This window comes from Zingiber officinale, chromosome 7B (assembly GCF_018446385.1).
Source record: "Zingiber officinale cultivar Zhangliang chromosome 7B, Zo_v1.1, whole genome shotgun sequence".
Taxonomy (NCBI): Eukaryota; Viridiplantae; Streptophyta; class Magnoliopsida; order Zingiberales; family Zingiberaceae; genus Zingiber; species Zingiber officinale.
The window spans coordinates 104,754,352-104,777,416 of record NC_055999.1 but is presented as its reverse complement, the minus strand read 5'-3'; the positions used below and the strand labels follow the sequence as shown (position 1 = coordinate 104,777,416).

General features: G+C 43.0%; 1 protein-coding gene across 1 annotated transcript; it reads right to left on the bottom strand.

The window, feature by feature from the left end:
- Window positions 1–19,905: 19,905 nt before the first annotated feature.
- On the bottom strand, window positions 19,906–21,878 carry LOC122006680. The gene is made up of 5 exons (XM_042562265.1): window positions 21,375–21,878; window positions 20,988–21,128; window positions 20,766–20,884; window positions 20,307–20,661; window positions 19,906–20,221 (listed from the first exon to the last, which is right to left on the bottom strand). Exons 1-5 carry the CDS (start codon window positions 21,868–21,870, stop codon window positions 20,052–20,054), a joined length of 1,281 nt encoding a protein of 426 aa, XP_042418199.1. The 5' UTR covers window positions 21,871–21,878; the 3' UTR covers window positions 19,906–20,051.
- Window positions 21,879–23,065: the final 1,187 nt, after the last annotated feature.

Sequence of the window (23,065 nt, the reverse complement as noted above, 5' to 3'; positions counted from 1 at the left end):
TGCTTCCTTAAAAAGATGTATCGGTAAAGTGTCCCTGACATAATTCCTTAACGAGTCACGCATATCTCTGAAGTGACAGTGGAAACTTCTGTCGTACGATCTTCTGTCTGAACCAACCGCCGACCATGCCGCCTGTCAGCGGCGCATGCTCCCAAAAAGATAATATCCAGCTAGCAGTGTCTTTTACTGGACCGAGTGGGATAGCCGCTCGGCTCGAGTTCTTACTTTCTGCTAGGATGAGTGTCTTATTTGGCCGAGCGGGGTCGACGCTCGACCGGCGCTCCCACTGTCCTAGTCCATGAGCCACTATCTGGTCGAGGGGGAAAGTCACTCGACCGCCCTTCTATTTCTGTATAGCTCGGTCATAAATCTGCTCCGTTGTTATAGCTCTGTATAAGGCCGAGCTGGGAAGTCGCTTGGCATGTCCTTGTAGATACCTAGTAGTCTTTCTGAGTGTCGGAAGCTCGGAACCCCGCTGAGCTGTTATGATGTCGGATCGGATCTTCATTATCCCGATCGGGCGAGCGGGCTCCCCGATTGACCAGTGGTATAGGGGTGTTTGACCACCTTAACTCTAACCTCCACCGTGGCATTGACCTTCACCATGGCAGCGGGGTGGGGCCTCCCCCCCTTTATCACCGCATTACTTAGTAATCACATAATTAAAATTGTGCGTGATGATCTTGAACCAAACATATAATTGTAAGCATTATTACTACCGTCAAATGGAATAACCCATGATAGGACAGGTCAACCCATCAAAAGTCCATTATATGGCTGGGTAGAGCGAACAAGTCTACCATCGTGAATCAAAAAATCCCTAATAATACACAATTCAAAGTAGGTTATGAATTAGATGGGCTAGTCTATGAGTCCGTCAAAAAAAATTTAAAATATATATAGAAAAAATTGAAATTTTTAAATCTGGATTCTAGAATAAGTGGCCTTATTGATTTTTCACTTTTGTTTAAACTTTTAGAAGAAATTTTGTTTTCTCAACCAGCATGTCAATCTAAGCTCATCATGGGTCAACATGAGCGGATCACAGGCTTAAATAGGTCGGCCTGTTTGGATCTATTTTAAAATAAATTAATAAAATTTTAATTTAATCGGTTTAAATTATTTAACGAAACAGAATCCGACAGATCAACCTAAATTAACGATTATAAACATTGCTAAAATTCTTTCCTTATAAAGCTTCTTATATGCTTCTTGTTTTCAATAGTTATTGACTTATTGTTTAACTCTTGAGTCAATTGAACTTTTATTTAGATGACTAATCTATTTCCAATAACTAAATAATCATAGATTTTTTACCTCAACCGAGTGTAATTAATTGAACCAAGAAATATTTTATTCGCTAACATTCCAATATGAATCGACTGTCTAATTGATTCAACTATTTGTCGATTAAATTATTGACTCCAACCAATTATAAGATCTAATCCTCATACCTAAAACTAAAAGTACAGAGATCGCTTATAGACTCTCATCACGCTTAGACTTCCCTATCAATAGACAGTACCTTCAATACTTTCTCGTCTTACCAAAAAGCTACGCTTTTGGGACTTCCTGTGGTGCTAAAAGACCGTCTCTATGAATTTCTTTGTCTATCTAGTATCAGTCGACTTTAACTTGTCAATACCTTTCATTGTCAATAATGCTGTCCAAGACGTGAAACTAGAAAGTTGAAAAGATGGTGGCTCTATTGACTAGATGAGAATCTCGTGTTTACCTGTAAAGTAAAATTAAATTAAGGAAGGAGTAGCTGGTGTTGATCTTCCGATGTTCAAATCAAAGATAGGAAGAAAAATGGAAAATGAAAAATGATAGAGGCGAAAACTTATGTTTCTTGTCTGTTCCTCATACCTGGTATGTCTCTTTTATACCTTTTTTAGTGATCTTCCATCTTCCCCTATTTAATGATATTGATTATCTACAGAAGGTATCTTTATCTTGACTTTAGTGCATTTAATGACAGATGGAGCGTTCCCCTTTATTTTTTCTTCCTCAAGACCCTTAGTCTTCTCCTTTATCACTTCACATGATTGATGTCGGCGTCATCTCCGACCGGATGTGTGGTCCGCTTGGACTGATTTCCCACCGACCGGGCAGCATCATTCCGGTCGGCTGATGTAGTCACTCCTGCTCAGATTAGCCTTGCTTGAATCCTGATGTTGGCCGCTTTAACTTTGACCTACACCGTGATTATTGACTTGTGCCACGTATGCTGTTATCTCCGCATCACAAGTCTTCCCCTCAAGTCTAGTCGAAGGAGACTGCAAGTCTAACTAACTGGACAGTGGATGCCTCAATGCCCGATCGGACTATTCGCGACCCATTAATTGCTAAGAGACCCCTGAACCAACGCCACTCGACTTTACTTTGCCTTTGCCGATCGGGAAGATTGTGTGCCAATCGGGAAGAAGGTCATCAATATTTCTTAAAATTTTCTACCTTCATTGTATCCCTTCAGGCGAGTGTGATTTTGGCTGACGCCATTCAAATTTCTTAAAATCTACGTAAATCCTCAAAGATTATGGTTGAGCACGCGACCATACCTTTTTAATTAAGGGCTTTAAATGTGGCCTGTTGACTGAAGAACACGTGTCTTATATTGTCGCCACATGCCTGATGTGACAGGTGAACATCTGCCTGATGACGTGATGTGACCATTTTCAAATTCAGCGGTTGGATTTGTTTCTAGGTTTGTGTACCTTGGATCGGACGGTTGTTGTCAATCGACTGCAAGCTTTATAAGCCTCGTGTGTGTCGTCGTCGTCTACTTTGCTCTTTTGTCTTCATATTTTACCGCTGTGTGCTCTTCTCCGACGATTTTGCTGCGGCGTTCTCTTCTACGACAATCTTTCCCTTTTCTTGTAAGCTTTCCTTCTTATTCAGATCTTTTGGTTGTTCTTAGCGTCCTCTTTCTCTTTTTCAATTGAACCTATGTTCTTGTCAATCTTTGTTTCTGATGGCGAGTTTCTCTCAACTTTCTATTGTTGGATCGAAACGAGCTAGGGGGGAGGGGGTGAATAGCGCTCGTGACTTTCACATTCGTTTCGAAAAACATAGAGTAACGCAGCGGAAATTAAAACACAGAGACACAAGCAAACACAGGGATTTACTTGGTTCAGAGCCTGTGGCGACTTCTACTCCAAGGCTCACGCTCGTTGAGCATTTACTTTAGGCAACAACTATAATCGCGCAACTACAAGAGATTATTACAAAACTATACTGAAAAAGCTATACCAACAACAATGAATTGAAACTTCGCAGCTTCGGGGCGTCGGGGTCTTATTGTAGCTCAGCCGGATAGTCTCATTAGCAGTGCGCTGAAGAAGGATTACCAAAACTGTGTTGTTACAAATTGCTGGTCGAGACAGGCTTATATAAGTCGTTGAGGGCGCCTTCAATGCCCTTGAGGGTGCCTCCATCCCTAGCGGATCCGTAACGTGCATGAGCTTTGACTCCTTCGCAGCCTATCCACCTGAGGGCACCTCCAATGCCATGGAGGGTGCCTTCAAGGCCATCCAAAGCACCTCATCACTCCATGAGGGCGCCTCCAGCTTTGCTGTGCACACTCTCTAGCTCTTGCACCCGAGGCGCCTCCAAGCTCCATGGAGGGCGTCTCGGGTACTGTTCATCCAAGGCAAATCATGTTATTTTGTTCTTGCAAGATACGTTAGTCCCAAAATACCAAGCATACCCTGCAACACAAAGTTAGCACGCAATAATAAGACAAACATAAATGTTTTGACAATCACCGGGCTGTCCGGTTCTGACTTCGGATTTCTGACCAAAAACCCTAGATCGAACCGACGCCTACTGTTCCCTCTTCTGGGGAATGCGTCCTCACCTACTCCACTCAGGAGAGTATACTTGTTGCTAGTTCGATCCTCCATATCGACTGGGCTTTTGCTCAACGCCCAAGTCTTCAGGTCTTTCTGCTGGACATCGAGACTTTCCACCCGATCCGTGACGCCGAGATTTTCACTTAAGAATTTCCGACTCTAGGACTTTTGCCCAAAGACCTCGACCCGCCAAGGCTTTCCGCCTAGGGTTACCACCCCCTAGGATTTTCTGCCTACCTAATCGCAGTTAGGACTTTTGCCTAAGATATCTTAGAATTTTTCCTGCAAACTCATTCAAACACATTAGATCACAAATAACCTTAACTTTGAATCCTTTGTCATTATCAAAACTCAGGTTCGATCGTCGGATGCTTTCCGCACCAACATCTATCCCTGTTCCTAGCCTCTGGTACACCTCTGTCGAATCTAGATTCGACGAGGGTGACGCAGAAAGCCTAAACTTTGCTTATGAAATTCCTCCTGGCTATGAAATTGCCCTTCCTTCTTCATTCGATCGGCCCTATGAGACACCTCTGGTTTTCGTATGTTTTTAGGGACCAATTTACTGCTAGTCTACGGTTCCTGGTCCACCCTTTCTTCTCTACAGTTTATAAATACTTTCATATTTCTCTCCACTAGCTAGTGTCGAACTCCTTTCGGCTACTATGTGATGTTGTAGTCCTTTTTCGTCTGCACGACATTCCTCTGTCATCCCGGCTCTTTCACTACTTCTATTATCCAAAACTATCCGAGTCGGGGACCTTCCTATTCCAAACCCGAGTAGGCTCGGTCTTTTTTGATTAGATACCGTCCTCCAATAAACATTGAAAGGAATACTATTTTTTTTTGTCAAATTCCCAGATCGGCCTGATTTTCCAACCGGCTAGAAGCTAGAGGTTGGAAATCCACTGTCGCTCGGCAGGTACAAGGGCCAATCAGACTACCTTTAGGTGGCTTCCAGCTTGTCTGGTCAGAAGTACGATATCCACAAGTTACTGCTGGAGGGCGTTCTCTACGTATTTGGCTTGAGCCCGATCCTCACAAGGCTTCCGTTCAGCCTAGGTATGCTCCTTCTTAGTCTTAGTTTTGAATCTAACTGATTTATCTTTTTCTTTTGCAACTCAAGTCATGTTGCGGGCATATCTGCTCGGAAAATCCAAACTCGCGGAAGCAGAGATCAATACTGCGGCCATGGTTGAGTTGGAGAGTCGTGGCTTGCAATTGTTGGAACCCCAAGGTTGTTTTGGTGTGATCAACAAGTTAAGTTAGGTCCTGTGTTTTTCTAACATTGTGTCTAAGTGTGCAGGACCTAAGGAGCACACGTAGTCGAGCGGAAGACACAGCTAGCGAGAAGGACGGCACGTGGTGCGCCCGAGGCACGAGGCGCTGTGGAAGAGTATACCGGCGGACGAGAAGGAAGCGTGCGGTGGTTCCGAGGGATGACAAGCCGGAGCGGAAGACTGCTCAAGGAGCAAGAGAAGCAGCTAGCGAGAAGGTCGGCACGGAGTACGATTGAGGGACGAAGACTGCGGATGAGTACGCTGGCGAACGAGAAGGAACCACGCAGCGATTCCGAGGGACGAGAAGTCGGAGCTGAAGCCTGCTCGACAAGACCGGAAGTTGGGTTCGGGTGAGCCCTATTCCTGATGGCAGAGATCACCCAAGCGAGCGAAAGACTCGGTCTGAGGCGAACGGAACCAGAGCAGAAGACCCGGGTTGAAAAAAGTCAACGAGGTTGACTTTCCCGCCCGGAGCGTACCGGGGCGCCCCGACCAAGGCTATAAATATAGCCTTGGTCCAGAAGCATTTTATCAATTCAGAACTTAAGCAATCTTTCTACACTTGTGAGCTTTTTTTATAGTTTAGCTTTTGTTGTGCGTTTCATTGCTGTAAAACACTTCTCCGCCAGAAGGAGATACTAGTGCTACGCTTTCCTTGGAATAACAACCTCCCCGGTTGTAACCCAGTAAATCTCGGTGTGCCTTTTACTTTTTTGAGTTATTTTCTGTTTATCTATTTATGCAAGTGTTAGCTTAAGAGTTTGAGAAGGGTTGGTTTTTGTTTTTGTATTAACAGGGCTATCCAACCCCCCCCCCTCTTCTAGCCAGCCGCAACGCTCCTACAAGTGGTATCAGAGCCGAGGCGCTTCAGGAGGACTAACCGCCAATCGAAGCAACGATAATGGCCGGACCAAGCATCCACCTGCCGAAATATGAAGGGGATTTCGCTACCTGAAAAAAACTGATGCAGGTATTTTTCACAACATATTTTGAATTAATTTTAACAATGGAACTTGGCTTTGAGCTCCAGAGGGCAAGGAAAAATATCAATGGATAAAAAAGAAGCAGGCTGAATACGTGGCGAACGGCAAAGTAGAATACCATCTGTTAAGCGTTCTTCCGCCATAAGAAGTCAATCGAATCGGCAACTACAATTCCGTGAAGGAACTTTGGGAGAAGTTCCTCAAGCTGCACGAAGGAACTTCCGAAGCTAAGCTCGCTAGACGAGATCTGCTTCGCAATCAGTTCACCAGCCTACGACTTGGGGGAGACGAGATAGTCGCGCATCTGCACTCGAGAATAAAAGAAATCATTACCGGACTTTCGAATCTCGGAGAAAAGGTAAGTAACCGAGATTCGCTCAGGTACGCATTGAATTCTTTTCCTAGAAATTCAAAATGGGCATCACTAGTAGATGCCTTTTACATTTCAAAAGATTTAGAAAAAATTTCATTAGAAGAATTCTTTTCAACATTTGAAGTGCATGAGTTAAGATGTGCAGGAATGAAGGAGCCCAAGAACAATGCCGCCCTCAAGGCTTCGAGAGACGAACCTGAGTCGGAATCTTCTCTCGACGATGAGGAAATGGTAATGATGGTAAGAAGATTCAAGAAACTTTGTAAATCTACATCTACTAACCATCCACAAGGAAAAAAGAAAAGGACGATACGTTGCTACCACTGCGACGAAGAAGGGCACGTCAAGGACAACTGCCCCAAGCTGAAGAGCAAGGATAAGGAGAAGGGTAAGAAGTCTATCCAAAAGCAAAATGCCCTAAAGGTGACGTGGGACGATACATCGTTGGAGTCGAAAGTTGAGGCATTCTCTGGACTTGCTTTAATGGCACGTCATCAAGACGACGACTGCGAGTCAATCTCTTCCGAAATGAGCATCGAGAGCATCGATGAAGGGGGAGCTACGTCAGAAGAAAGCAACAGTTCAGGGGGAGAAACGAACAACGAGATCGACAAGGTAAGTCAGGTACGTTCTCTTCCTCCCGACAAAATGTTTAAGTTCGTTAAACTTTTAACAAAATATTGCTGCAAATTAGAAAATGAAAATAAAAACTTAAAAGTAATTCTAGCTAAGTCATGTCCCTTAGAAGAATTAGACAAATCAAAATTAGAAAATGTGAAATTGAAATCAGAAAATAAAGATCTGAAAATCCAAGTAGATAATTTGAAAAACCATGCATGCTCATCTAATTTTAGAAACTTTAAAATTTTGAATTGGTATTATAGATATCACCAGGGATAAATTAGGAATATCTCTAGAAAATATGTCCCTAAGAAATTTTTAATCAATCCAGTAGGTTGGAACCTATATTGGGTTCCTAAATCCTGTTTAAATTAAACTATTGATTAGACTTAGATCTTTTCAGCGAGAAAATTAAACATTGAAATTCTTTATGAGGCTTTGTCTAAAGAAGTGGTTGTTGCTCCAATAACCAAGAAGGTCTAGTGCCTCGCCACGACCTGGAAGCCAAAATATTAAAATAAAAATATTTTATTAACTTTCTGATAAAAGCATTAAGGTGGAAATTTAATGATGGTTTAAAAAGTCTTTTAAATATTTTTCTTTTAAATTTTTTACTTATAATTTCTTTTAGAAAATATTTGAATTTTTTACTTAATTTTTTTTCAAAAAAAAATCTTTATACTTAGGAAAAAAAATTTCCGTGCGTAAATTTTTTTTGGAAAATTCAAATTTTAAGTTAGAATTTTTTTTTTGCAAATTCTCTAACTTAGAATTTATTTAGATATTTTTTTTAACCCTTAAATTTTTCAGAACCCCAATTTTTTATGTGATCAAAGTGGGAGAAGAAAAAATATAAGTCTAGGGGGAGGTAGACAAAATTAATTTTTCTATCTTTTTGTACTTAATTGCAAATTTTAATTAGTTTATTTTCATATCCATTTTACCCTAGCTTAACTTGAGTCGCTCACATCAAAAAGGGGAAGATTGTTGGACCCCAAGGTTATTTTGGTGTGATCAACAAGTTAAGTTAGGTCCTGTGTTTTTCTAACCTTGTGTCTAAGTGTATAGGAGCTTAGGAGCACAGGTAGTCGAGTGGAAGACGCAGCTAGCGAGAAGGACGGCACGCTATGCGTCCGAGGGACGAGGCGCTGCGGAAGAGTACACCGGCGGACGAGAATGAAGCATGCGGTGGTTCCGAGGGACGAAAAGTCGGAGCGGAAGACTGCTCGAGGAGCAAGAGATGCAGCTAGCGAGAAGGTCGGCACGGAGTGTGATTGAGGGACGAAGACTGCGGATGAGTACGCTGTGGACGAGAAGGAACCACGCAGCGATTCTGAGGGACGAGAAGACCGGAAGTTGGGTTCGGGCGAGCCCTATTCCGGATGATAGAGATCACCCAAGCGAGCGAAAGACTCGGTCTGAGGCGAACGAAACCGGAGCAGAAGACCCCGGCTGAAAAAAGTCGACAGGGTTGACTTTCTCTCCCAGGGCGCCCAGAGCGTACCGGGGCGCCCGGAGTTGACTTTTGATCAGATCGAGTTTTGACTCGATTTGAACGCTGGGGGATAAAATTTATCCCCCCCAGGACGCCTGGAACCCTTCGAGGCACCCCGACCAAGGCTATAAATATAGCCTTGGTCCAGAAGCATTTTATCAATTCAGAACTCAAGCAGTTTTTCTACACTTGTGAGCTTTTTCTATAGTTTAGCTTCTATTGTGCGCTTCATTGCTGTAAAAGGCTTCTCCGCCAGAAGGAGATACTAGTGCTACGCGTTCCTTGGATTAACAACCTCCCCGGTTGTAACCAAGTAAATCTCGGCGTGCCTTTTACTTTTCTGAGTTATTTTCTGTTTATCTATTTATGCAAGTGTTAGCTTAAGAGTTTGAGAATGGTTGGTTTTTGTTTTTGTATTTATAGGGCTATCCTTTAACGACCCCACCCTCCTCCCTACTAGTCTGTGAGAGTGGGACGCTACTGGACTACTAACTTTACTTAACTAGAGTTACTCTTATGTAAATATCAATACTTAAAACTCTCAAAAATGAGAAACATGCAATTAGTAACAACTGAAACATAATTAACTCATCTTGTCATTCTACTCAAGCATTTGTTCACAACTAAAATATATCAATCAGTATATGCATGCAACAGTGATACAACTCAATTAGCGGAACTAATGTGCATAGCAAATAGAAGGAAGAATTCTAAAACATAAAATATTTGATAAGAAAATCCAGCAACATGAAAGAATAGTTCCAACATTCTGAATACAAAATCTTAATGAATTTTTTTTAAACTAAATCCCAAGGCTTCCATGGTCCAGACATCACACATCCATCCACACCTCCTTGTCATATTCCTTCGCTATAACTTTTCCTTTTCTTTATCTGCAGTAAGAGGAAAATGCAACTATAAGCAGAATGCTTTGTAAGCGCTATCTAACTCACAAAACTCGAATATGCATGTGTATAGGAAGAAATCTAAAAACTGAATGTTTTAAAATAAATACTACACATGCTCATCTAATAATAAAGGAATCAAACATACTGAAATGTTAAACATGTATAGCTGCTCATCTAATAGTAAATATCAGTAAGCAAAACTAAACAACATGCTAGCATAAAGAAAACTAAACTTGTTGATCTTTAAACTTATGTGAAACTTATTTCACTTGTTCAAAAACTTATACTTTTATACTTCAAAATAATAATCTCTTGGGCCCAGGCTTAGTACCATTACGCGCTCCCTAATAGAAACTGAGGTAGTGAACCACCAGTCCTACGAGGGTAAAGACCTTGGTCTTACCAGGGCCGAAACCTCGGAAACGGTCACCTGGATTTGTTTAACGACAACCTCGGAAGTCAGGTACTAGCATTCTCAAGTAAAATACTTATACTTGTTAATACTTCTAATAAAAGAATACCTCATACAGAACTGAACAAAAATCTGCATACAAGCTTAACAAAATCTGCACTATAATACTTAACAAAATCTGCACTATAAGCTCTAAAGAAAAATCTGCAGAACGTTAATTTACATACTTTAAGAACTAAAACTAAAACTATTTGTTCATGGTACGTGCGCCCACAACCAAGGTAAAAACCCACGACATGCTCACCAACAATGTGGCAGTGTATACACATTGTAACTAGTAAAGAATTTGCTACTGGAAACCTAAAAAAAAACATAGCTGTTGTTCAAGCTCAGTGCCACCACAAGGAAAACAAAGGAAACCGAATTTCTGCACATAGCCGTGCATTGTAGTGACCACAAGCCAAACACATGCTTAAACCCAAAATCTATACTATCTCATGTTCATTTACTAGTAGCAAAAATCCAAAATCTGGGAAAAACTCCATATGAACTGATCTTGCCCGTTAATATCATAAACAAAAAGATCCACATCAAAGATCAATCCGAATTTCCAATACAAAGCCTGAAGAAAACAACCCATATGCTTAACCTATACCAATCATCCTCTTCCTTTCTTTGAGGTTCACGGCAGCATCACAAAAGCACCGTTTCTTATAATGTGCTTCGAACAGAAACAATAAGGAAGAAGAAAAAAAAACTCCAATAGTTACTCCTACCGCAGGTGAGAAGCACTTACCTTGTTCTTGGACTTACAACCGAAGAAGAAGGACTTCTAGGGTTTCGGAGATTGCAAGTTTCGGCCTCCTCTTCGTGCCCTCGGGTTCTCCTCGACGAGCCGGTCACGAATGTGTGAAGATCTCACGGAACCACCCTTGGCCGACCGCCGGAGACGAAGCCCTAGCTCCGGCTTCGTTTCCACCCGAGCAGAGACGCCGCGCGCAGTCGGGAGAAGAGAGGAAGGGTTTAGGTCACGGAAAAATAACTCCAATTCCTCTCTTAACTTATCCCTTTTAATACCTACCTATTTCTGTTATCTACTACTGCTTAAAGTATTTTCGCCCTCTCTTTGATCAGCACGGCCCTGCTGGGTTCCTGGTCAGCCAAAACAACTTAAGGCTTTGCTTAACCGGAGGTCACCGGTTTAAACCTCGGCTCAACCTCTTTATTTTTTGCAACTTGTTTCTTTTGGTAAAAATATCAAACAAACTCCGAAAATTGCATAAAAATACTCTAAAAATTTCTAAAATTCCCTAGAATATTTCTAAAGCATTTCCTAAATATTTTTCATTACTATTAGGACTCGAAATGAGGAAATTTGGGTTGTTACATATACAACCCCCCTTATAGCCGGTTGCAACGCTTCTACAGCAACCGGTTGGCTCTCATAAGGATCCGCTCAGAGAGAGCACAGGAGCCCAAACTTGGGGGAGTGACGGAGCAGCCAGCCATACGGTTGGTGGTGAAGCGATTATCGCAGTGAATCCCCCGCCTGAGCATTTTTCGGTAATTCCAGTCGTCGATGCCTCGGAATCGATTTCTTCCGGGGAGTCGTTGATAAGCCGAAAGAGGCGTCACATGGAGATTGTCGCCCTATCTACTACCTCCACTACACCGACTCCCACCAGGACAAGCCCACATCTTTCATTCGAGCAGGGCAAAATCTCCACACTTGAGCTCGAGCAAGCGACGATCGTCGCACATACCTCGCTTTCATCTGATCGGACACTATCTCTTTCCAGTCTGCCACAAGGAACAATCTGTTGACCACCGGTTGCATTCATATTGCTTCCACCGTCGAAGACTCAAAAGTCTCACATCCAGTCGGCGTCCACATTTAGTCGGCTGGCAGAGCAACTTCAGCCCCGTCCGCTCCGAGTGGCTAGCACCACATAACGACGGTCATTCATCTGCCTACGAACGAGTGGCGCGACTCTGACAGGGTTGGATCCCAAGCCCCAAAGCATCATATAATTATCTAGGGGCCGCTAGCACATATATGGGCTGACGCCCGGGCCCATGCGACGGTTATGCCTCCGAGGGCACTTGCCGATAGTCATACCCAGATGTTCATTGGGGTACATATTTTATAAGTTACTATTTGTCGCCGCTTGACCCTAAAAATTTATTTTTTACTTCCTCACAGTATTGGGTAGAAAAACCTGACTATGTACCAAAGGTTTACCTTTTTGGAGCAAGAAGTCAAACAACTGTGCCCCGAGTGGCTTCTCAGGCACAGCTAGAGCAAATAAGTGTTGGCTCAATTAAGGACCAATCTGAGTAAGAGCTCCGAGCAGCTGGAGCCAGAGAAGAGTAAAGGTGCCGAGCAGGCTATTCAATTGGGTTGACTTAATAAACAGGTCAGCTCCTTCGAGTCCAAGCTCAATTTGGCCAATACCAGGAAACTCCGGGCCAGCAAGGACTTGGAGATCAAAAATAAGGAGTCCTGGGTGTTGGCCCAAAACCTAAAGGAGGTGGGGGCCACAATGAAGGCCAAGCGGGATGGACGATCGGTCGACCAGACTGCAGTGAAGACCCAGCTCGCCGCCAAAGATGAAGAGCTGGTCAAGTTGAAGGAAGAGCTAAAGGCCTCCCGAGTGGCCTTAGAGACTTATCAGGGAGCCGAATCGGCAGGTTCGATCTCATGAAGCAGGCCTACATCCGCTCGGACACTTTTAACGATAAGGTCGTCGATCGGTCACTCCGTCTGTTCAACCTTACTATTGACAGAACTCTCAATCAACTGAAGAAAGGCGGCTAGTGCTACCTCCCCACCGCTTTGACAAGCAAGATTATTAGCTGAGACAAGCTGATTGAGTCGCTGCCCGAAGATGTTTTAGATTATCTTGAGTGAGCTTGCTCGTGCGAGTTTTACTTCTGTAATTTTTTGAAGTATCAATAAATGATAGTCCGTCTAGCGAACCGTTATTTTTCTTTGTCCCTTTTTGGCCATTCGGCATTTTCAACTTGTATTTAGATCAGGTGTTGCCGCGTAAACTGAAGTGTAGCCTTGTGTTCTTCCGATCGGTAATGGATTATTTGTTTTCTTAGTCGGTCGATTAGTTTCAATTTTAAGGTCACCGCTCGACCATTTCATGGCGTAGACGTGGATTTTAAGGTCGTCGCTTGACCGTCGATGAAGATATGGGTTTAAAGTTGTTTCTCGACCATCGATGAAGACATGGGTTTAAAGTTGTCGCTCGACCATCGATGAAGACATGAGTTTAAGGTTATCACTCGACCGTTGGTGAAAACATAGCTTTAAGGTGTTGGTGCGGTTAGCACTAACAATCTAACTCAGGTTTTGATGAATGACAAATCAGGTTAAGTTAGGTTTATCGTTATTTAACACTCTGATCAAGTGTACAGGCTAAGTCCAGACAGGTCGACGGGCTGACCGAATGTCTGGCACGAAGTCCAAGTGGGTCGACGGGCTGACCGGACGCTTGGCACGAAGTCCAGCTAGGTCGACAGGCTGACCGGATAGCTGGCGAGAAGTCCAAGCGGGTCGACGGGCTGACCGGACGCTTGGCGAGAAGTCCAACTAGGTCGACGGGCTGACCGGATAGCTGGCGAGAAGTCCAGAGGGTCGAAGGGCTGACCGAACGTCTGGCAGGTAAGTAAAGGTAAGTCACTGGAAGGGAGTGACTGTGAGGGCGCGTTGCCGGGAAGGGAACATTAGGCGTCAATCTGGCTTAGATCCATTTCGGATATCTAAGTCGAGATCGTGACTAGATTCTGGTCTCAGAAAGACAGAATCTAAGTCATACTCTTGATATTGAATTTATAAACTGTGCTAACACTTTGTTTTACAGGAAACATATTATATACTTGCCTCGGACTAACCTTGTCTTGCAGGAGAAGGAATCTCTGGAGAAAGGTGGTCCGGGCACTCGGAACAGGTCCGGGTGCTCGGGAGGCAATTTTTATCCTGATCACGTCGTCGCCACGTGGAGCTTGCTGGTTGGACCTGCCACGTCTCACCAGGGCGCCCGGAAGGGATCCAGGGCGCCCCGAGCCTCATATAAAAAGAGGGTTAGAGGTGGAGCCTAAGAACAACAACTAACAAGAAGATCTTCTACTGCTTGCTCTGTTGCTTTGCGCTCCTGCGACGCTAACGAAGCTCCGACAATGCACTTTTTCCTTTTCGATTTATTCCTTTGTCGGTATTGCTTTTATTTTCATTAGCATTTTTTGTACTTAGTTTGTAATAATTTTTGAACTGTTAGTGATTGCCCACCAAAAGCACTCAACAAGTGCGGGCCTTGGAGTAGGAGTCGACACAGGCTCCGAACCAAGTAAAATTGGTCTGTGTTAGCATTACTTACTTTTTCCGCTGCGCTTACTCTTATCGACAAATTTTATTTTAATCGATATTCACCCCCCCCTCTATCGAAACATCACGATCCAACATAAGGTCGCATCTCAACAGTCAGTGAAGACATGAGTTTAAGGTTGCCACTCGACCGTCGGTAAAGATATGGGTTTAAGGTCGCCACTCGATCATCGATGAAGACATGAGTTTAAGGTCGTCGCTCGACCTATTTTTTCCGACTGATTCATGAGTTTGGAATGCTTGCGGTTTTATTCATATTTGTCCTGCATTTAGAAGACATGCACGCACATACAGGTAAATATAATTATTCACTCACCTCTTACCCGACCCTATAGGGTTGGAGGTGGTTCGCACTCCACGGTCGCTCGAGTCGTCTTTCATTTTCGTCTTCCAAATAATATGCTCCCAAGCGGAGTTTTTGCACGACCTTATAAGGTCCCACCCATGGAGCTTCGAGTTTGGTGACGTCGCCGACTGACTTTATCTTCTTCCACACTAGATCGCCGACCTGCAAGGACCTCTGGATAACCCTCCGGTTGTAGCTTTGCTTTATCCGCTGCCAGTATGCCATCAGCCGAACGGCAGCCTTGTTCCGTGCTTCGTCGACCAAGTCTAGCTTCAGCAGACTCCGCTCGCCGTTATGCTCGTCATAGTGCTACACTCGATTGGACTCCACTCCGACTTCCACTGGGACTAGTGCTTCACTATCGTATACTAGATGGAATGGTGTCACGCCGGTCACCTCCTTCCGGGTGGTGCACAGGGCCCACAGGACGCTAGGGAGTTCGTCGACCCAGCTGCCTCCTGCTTGGTCGAGTTGAGCTCGTAATCCTCTGAGAATCTCCCAATTGGCGACTTCCACTTGGCCGTTGCTTTGGGGGTAAGCCACTGAGGTGAAGACTTGCTGGATACCATAGCCTTTGCACCATTCTTTGAGCCTTTGACCGGTGAATTGCCTCCCATTGTCTGAGACGAGCCGTCAGGGGATGTTGAACCAGCACAAGATACTTTGCCAGATGAATTTGATGACTATCTGTTCACTTATCGTTGTTCATGGTTCAGCCTCCACCCATTTTGAGAAGTAGTCCACAGCGACGAGCAGGAACCTCCGCTGAGCCGTCATCGTCAGAAATGGTCCAACGATGTCCATGCCCCATTAGTCGAACAGACAGAACACCATGGATGCCTTCATCTCTTTGGTTGGATGGTGTGAGATGTTGTGATATTTTTGGCATGACAAGCAAGTGGCCACCGTCTGAGCGACATCTTCTTGGAGCGTGGGCCAGAAATACCCGACGATAAGGATCTTCCGGGCTAATGAACGACTGCCCGGAGGATTCCCATAGGAGCCTTGATGTACCTCTTGGAGGATGTACTCTAAGTCTTCCGATCCGATGCACTTGAGCAGGGGTTTGGAAAAGGCTCGCTTGTAGAGTTGATCTCTGATCAACGTAAATCGTCCAACCCTTTTCTTCAGTAGACGATCGGCCTCCTGATCGGATGATGTTACACTCGATTGGAGAAATTCGATGAACGGCGTCCTCCAGTCATTTGGGAAGGAGAGGCCTTCCAGCTGATCAATGTGCGCCACTAGTAAAACCTACTCGATCGAGCGTTCAATCATGACCGGCATTAACGAGCTAGCCAATTTGGTTAAGTCGTCTGTCGAATGATTGTTTAATCGAGGGATCTTCTATATAGTGACTTCTTGAAAAATTACCTTCAGTTTTTCGAAGGCTTATGCGTAGATCTTGAGTCAGGAGTTGTTTATTTTGAATGTCCCTGACAATTGTTGGGCGACTAGCTGAGAATCTAAGTGAATGAGGACCTTTGTGGCCCCGACGTGTCGTGTTGTCTGTAAGTCGACGATTAACGCTTCATATTCGGCTTCATTATTAGTGACCTGGTATTCTAGCCGAATGGAGAGTTGTATTCGATCTTCCCTTGGTGAGATCAGTAGTACGCCGATCCCGCTCCCTTGCCAGGTGGAAGAACTGCCCACATATACTCTCCAAGTTGCTTCAGGTTCTGCGTTCTGGACTTCTGTGATGAAATCAGCCAAGGCCTAAGCTTTGATTGTCATTTGGGGTTGATATTGAATATCAAACTCGCTTAATTCAGTTATCCATTTAATCAGCAGCTCAGACGTCTATGGGTCGAGGAGGACTTTTCCTAGGGTACTGTTGATCATGACGATAATCGGGTGAGCAAGAAAGTATGGATGGAGTCTCCGAACGGCAAGCACCAGAGCATAAGTTAACTTTTCCAGACCAGTGTAGCGAGATTCAACATTTTTCAATTATATGAGTTAAAAAATACACGGGTTGTTGTTCATGGTCGTTCTTCTTGACCAATGTTGATCCGACCGCATGCTCGGTGGATGACAAATAGATCTAAATAGGCTCTCCGACGCTCGGCTTAGCTAACACATGTCCGATCGCACTCTGCGTCCCATTGGAATCTTGTAGCTTGGTGCAGTACTTTGAAGAATAACAGACTCTGATCGGACGTCTTAGAGATGAACCTTGAAAGCGCGGTGATCTGTCTGGTCAGTCGTTGAGCCTCCTTCAAATTGCAAGAGGTGTGTCTTGCAGGGCCTTCACCTTACTTGGATTTGCCTCGATCCCCCGCTCGGTCACGATATACCCAAGAAAATGATCGCTCCTTGCGCTAAACAGGCACTTGCTGGGGTTTAGCTTCATTCCATAGGTTCTTAAAGTTTGGCATGTCTCCTCAATGTCCGCACAGAGGTCGCCTGCTTAGAGGGATTTTATTAGTATGTCGTCGACATAGACTTCCATATTTTGGTTGATCTATCTATGGAACACTTTATTCATCAGCTTTTGGTAGGTTGCTCCGGCATTCTTCAGTCCGAATGGTATGGCGTTATAGCAATATGTTCATCGACTGTGATGAAACTGACCTTTTCTTGGTCTTCTCGGGAGAGCGACACTTGGTGGTAGCCTTGGTATGCGTCGAGCATGCATATTAATTCGCAGCCCGCTGTGAAGTCCACCATTTGGTCTATCCGAGGCAACGGATAGAAGTCCTTCGGGCATGTCTTATTTAAGTCGTGGAAGTCGATGCAAACCCGCTATTTATTGCCTGGCTTGGAGACTAATATCACGTTAGTGAGCCAAGTTGGGAATTATATTTACCGTATATGACCAACCTTCAGTAATTTTTCTATCTCCATATGGATGATCAAATTCTGCTTCGAGTTGAAGTCTTTCTTCTTCTGTTTAACCGGCTGGGAGTCCGGTCAGATATGTAGCTCGTGTTGAGCCACATTCGGAGAAATGCATGATAATTCGTGCGTCGACCAGGTGAACACGTCAGAGTTTCGTCTAAGGCAGACGACCAACTCTGCTTTTTTCTCACTTTCCATATTGGTTTGGATGGATCTGGACCTCATCCTTCTCATTGTAAACCAGAGCAGGAGGCTTCTCCATGATAACACTCACCTCCACGGTGTCTTTCCAGCAGCTCGTGCTTCCGCTCTGATCATCTCAATATAACAATGTTGGCGGGCAACTGTTTGCCTCTGACCTCGCCCATCTTGTCCCCCATCGGAAACTTGATCTTTTAGCAGAAGGTGGATACCACAGCTTGGAACTCATTCAGCGTCGGTCAGCCCAGAATGACGTTGTAGGCTGATGACACATCCACCACGATGAAATTGGTCGTCTGTGTCCTCTTCAGTGGCTCTTCCTCGAGTGAGACGACCAGGCGCAGTTGGTCGATCGACAACACTTCGTTGCTAGTGAACCCATAGAGTGGAGTCGTCATGGGCAGTAAATCGCCTTGGTCAATTTGTAGTTGATCCTTGCTTCAGTGAGAATAGACTCACGCTCATCTTTTGGTGACAGCGGATGCTAGCAAAGTGATGCAGGAAGATCGCTCGGAAGTCTTTGAAGCTGTAGATTGAGTCACTCGACAATTGTTTGAACTAGCGTTGTGCCGACCCAAATAACGTGGTAAGGAAGACTCGGTATTTTACCCCGCCCGTGTATTGGTGCAGTGTGGTCGTGTTGTCAAACTTGGTCAGGTGGTCGTCGAGGTCGGTCGTCCCAGTATATTCCCTAATCGTTAGTGGGGTGTAGTGCTTCGGTAGAGAGTCATTTAGAATCCCTTTTGAAAATTGCTGATTGACCCGTTCGGACGAGTCGTCCTCTCTGGGTTTCCTTTGTCTTGTGTCTCGAACAGATGCCTCATCAGAGGATGATCCCTGATCTTTATCTGCCCAGCCCCTCTCTGCTGGAGTTCATAACAAGGCCGGTGCATTAGGGGCTTCCCTATATGTACCGATCGACATCTTGTTCAATTCCCTAGCGGAGAGTTGTTCAACCTGCCACCCCACTATTGAGGCTGCCGGCACCTGTACTTGACGATCGACCAACTCTTGTTGTTATTGTTGCTCCACTACCTTTACTGGTCTGGTTTGTATCAGCGTGTCGAGCTCCTCTTGCGTCAGCGTTACCACTGTGAATCATCTAGCGTCTTCCATCTTTCCATTCGGATGCAGAAATGATTCCCGCAGATGGCGCCAAAATGATCCTATCTGGGACGTGAAGCTGGAAATTTGGGAAGGTGGCGGTGACTGGATAAGAATCTCGCTCCTACATACAAGACAAAACCAAACCAAGAAAGGGGTCTCTGACGTTGGTCCTCCGACGCTCAAGTCAAAGATAGCAAGGAAAATGGAAAATGATAGAGACGAAGACTTAAGGTGCGTTTGATACGCGCGTTTTTCATTTTCATTTTCTGGAAAATGCGCGTTTTCTAGAAAACAGAAAACGACTTTTTGTCATTTTCTGTTTTTCTAGAAAACGCTAGCTATTTTTTTTTTAGAAAAAAAGCACGAAAAACGCAAACCAAACATTATTTTTCAGAAAATGTGCATTTTTCCAGAAAATGAAAATGGAAAACGCGCGTACCAAACACACCCTTATGTTTCTTACCTTTTCCTCATACCTGGCATACCATTTTTATACCTTTCTTAGTGACCTCCCATCTTCCCCTATTTAATGATATTGATTATCTACAAAAAAAACATCTTTATCTTGGTTTCTATGCATTTAATGACAGATGGAGCGTTCCTCTTTGCTTTTTCTTCCTCAAGATCATTAGTCTTCTCCTTTATTACTTCGCATGACTGATGCCGGTATCGTCTCTGACCGGATGTGTGGTTCACTCAGACTGATTTCTCATCGACCGGGTAGTATCATTTCGGTCGGTTAATATAGTCATTTTTGTTCGGATTAGCCTTGCTTAAATTCTGATGTTGATGACTTTAACTTTGACCTACACTGTAATTATTGACCTGTACCACATAACTTGTTATCTCCGCATCAGTCAACATGTCTAACCTTTGAGGTATCACCGTCTATTCAATGTTAGTCATCCTCTAACTCATCCACACTTTGACCAGTCTAATTTTAGTTTACTTGATCAATGAGGAGTACCGCTTGTCAAACATTCAATTAATTTCAGTGTTTTAAATCGCGTAGCGTTGGTTCATAGTATTTTTGTCTTGTCATTGCGTAGCGTAAATAGCGTAGCGTATTGCGCAAGCTTTTCGTGCACGTCAATGTTTAAATTTTAAAAAATAAAATATACTTATATAAGTAAAATAAAAATAACATAACCTAAAATTAATCATAATAATTCATTACATGTCAAAATATCCCATACCAACAATATAAAAAGTCTTATAATTAAAACAACATAACTTAAAAATAATCAGTATCATCCAACTCTATATCACTATCATCATCAATAGTGTCTATGGTTGGAAAATTTCCACTATCAAAAGTTGGAATTACTCCATAATTTTCAGCATCAAGATGATTATCTTCCACATCAACAAGACTCAACCTTGCTTGTTTGTCTTTGCTTCCACCTATTATATAAGAGATACAACATTTAAGAATCAATTATAGATGAAGTAGATATAAATAAATAATTTGCATATGCTTAGTGCTTACTTGAATTTTCAGCAACTCTTTTTTTTGAATTCGTAGGAGGAACTTCAACTATATCCTCAACATCTTCGACTCGCTTATCTAAGTCGAAAAGACTTTCAAAGGTAGCAGATGACACACTCACAATAGGATCACTTTCAAATAATTCATCATCTTCAAGCCATTTAGTAGTTACGGGGAGAACTGGACCTTCTTTCTCAGTTATCCATTCATCATCTGAATTAATTTCATCAACTACAATGGGATCAATCTTGTCTCTCCTCCTAATACTTCTCTGCCTAAGCTTGAAGTTATATTTCACAAACACCAACGCATTCAACTTTGCATGTTCAAGCCTATTTCTCTTTTTTGTATGAATCTAATATTACAAAAAAGAAAACATATATATATAAAAATAAACAATGATATGAAAATTATAAAACAATTAAAATTCAAGTAGAGTTAGAAACTTAGAATACTCACCGATTCAAAAGTGCTCCAATTTCTTTCACATTCCGAAGCACTACAAGTGAGACCAAGCACTCGAATTGCAAATGTAGTAAGCTCGGGTGTCTTACTTCCAAAACGTTCCCACCACGAGACTAATAAGTAATAACATTAAAAAAAATTACAAGAATGTATATAATTTTAAAATATGAATGCTAGTATAATTTTACAAGAACGGTTACAAGAAGAAAATTTTACCCGGAGTTCGCAACATTCTTGTTCGTTTTGCTATTGGAGTTCCAAATTCTCCTTCAGCTTTATTATATAAGTCCAATTGGATGTCTGCTTTAAGACGATCATCAGAAGACAACATCCTATCCATGCAAGTATACAATCCATCTTGGCCCCCACGGGCGGGATCAACCGGTTATGACATGGTATTCTTGCAACATGGGTCGGGAGGTCGAAGGTCTGCGGCAGCAATTGCGATAACATCAATATCTGTCCGTGCTAAACACCTTCGACCGCCATGTCATCGCCGGGCCCGTATTCACCGTGATTTACTCCCTCTCATACTCGTGGGGCAGGGGTGAGGGGGCCGCTGGGCGGCGGGACCCGCCTTTTTGCAACAAGTATACAATCCATCTCTAACTTCATCACAATAAGAAAATCTTTCTTCATAACGCAATTGCGGATTCAAATAGTACCCGGCCGCGTGTAGAGGATGATGAAGTTGTGGAGTCCATCGTGAATCAATTTTTTTCCAAATGGGTTTGTATTTTCTGTCAACTCCCCCACAATTAAATTTTATTGTCTCTTTTGCCTTATCCATAAGTTCATAAATATATCCCATGGCCGATCTCTCCTCCGAATCAACTTCCCTTAACACACTTACAAGAGGAACAACACTCTTAACACAAAATGCAACATGTGGCCAAAAGTTGGGATCATTAATAACAATTCTCTTCACGACCTTCCCCTGAGTTGTTTGAGATAGTGGTGAACTAACCCAATCTTCGGAAGCAAACATTTGTTCAAGTGGCCTTTTAACCTTATACATACTCTGAAGAGTGAGAAATGAAGTAGCAAAGCGAGTAACAGCGGGACGGAGAATTTCTTTACCGTTTGTATACTTTCTCATCAAAGAAAGTATAGTCTCATGACCATAAAGGAACTTCACAACCATCTTAGCATGCTCAATTGTGTCAGAAAAAATCTTCAACTTTGCAATATCCTCCAACATTAGATCAATGCAATGCGCCGCACAAGGTGTCCACCAAATTCTATGTCTAGTCTCCATAATTTTTTTCCCCGCCTTAATGCAATTCGAAGCATTATCCGTGACAATTTGAATTACATTTTCCTCTCCCACCTCATCAACAACATCATTAAGATATTTAAAGATCAATTCCCCATTTTTAATAGAATCTGATGCATCAATAGATTTCAAAAAGAAAGTGCCGGCGGGACTATTTACTAAAAAATTGATCAAACTTCTATTCTTTCCATCCGTCCAACCATCGGACATAATAGTGCATCCATATTTTTTCCATGCCTTTTTATGCTCCTCATATATTAGGTTGATGCCATCAACCTCAGCTTTAAGTATCCAAGTTCTTAACTCATGCATTGAAGGAGGCTTGAACCCTCTTCCATATTCTGCAATGCCCTCAACCATAGGCAGCCAATAAGGATCATTCACAACATTAAACGGAAGTGCGGCAGAGTAAATAAAACGACCAATTCTACGCTTCACATCAACCAACAAATCTTTTTTGTATGTCGAATTTAGGGTTGTTTGTCGAGGTTCGGAACTAACAAACCCATGAAGAGTACCTTTACCTTTTGATTCACCACTACTAGAACATCCAATTGAATTTCCCCCTACACTTCCAACTTTTGATGATTGCGTACTCATACTTTGGGGACCTTCACCGATCTCTCGTAACAATTCAGTTTGTTTACTTTTAGATGCTCTAATTTTGTCAAGTGATTCTCTAATTTCTTTCTTAATATCATCCGGAACACTAACACAAGGTGCAACCCCTTTATGAGTTTGAGCTAAATGTTCTTTCAAGCGAGTAATCCCTCCATTCGATATATGATGACAAAATTTGCACCGAACAGCTTTTTCCCCTTCATTTTGATAACAATACTTCCAACCAATATCTTTTTTATCTTTTTTTGATAAATTCGTAGACATTGCAAATTCTAACTAGACAATCAAAATCCTAGAAAAATAAATGGAAAAAATCAGAATAAATAATTAATTAATTAGAAACAAATCAGCAAAAAAAAAAAATCAATCCAGGGCATCTGGATCGATCATTGCATCG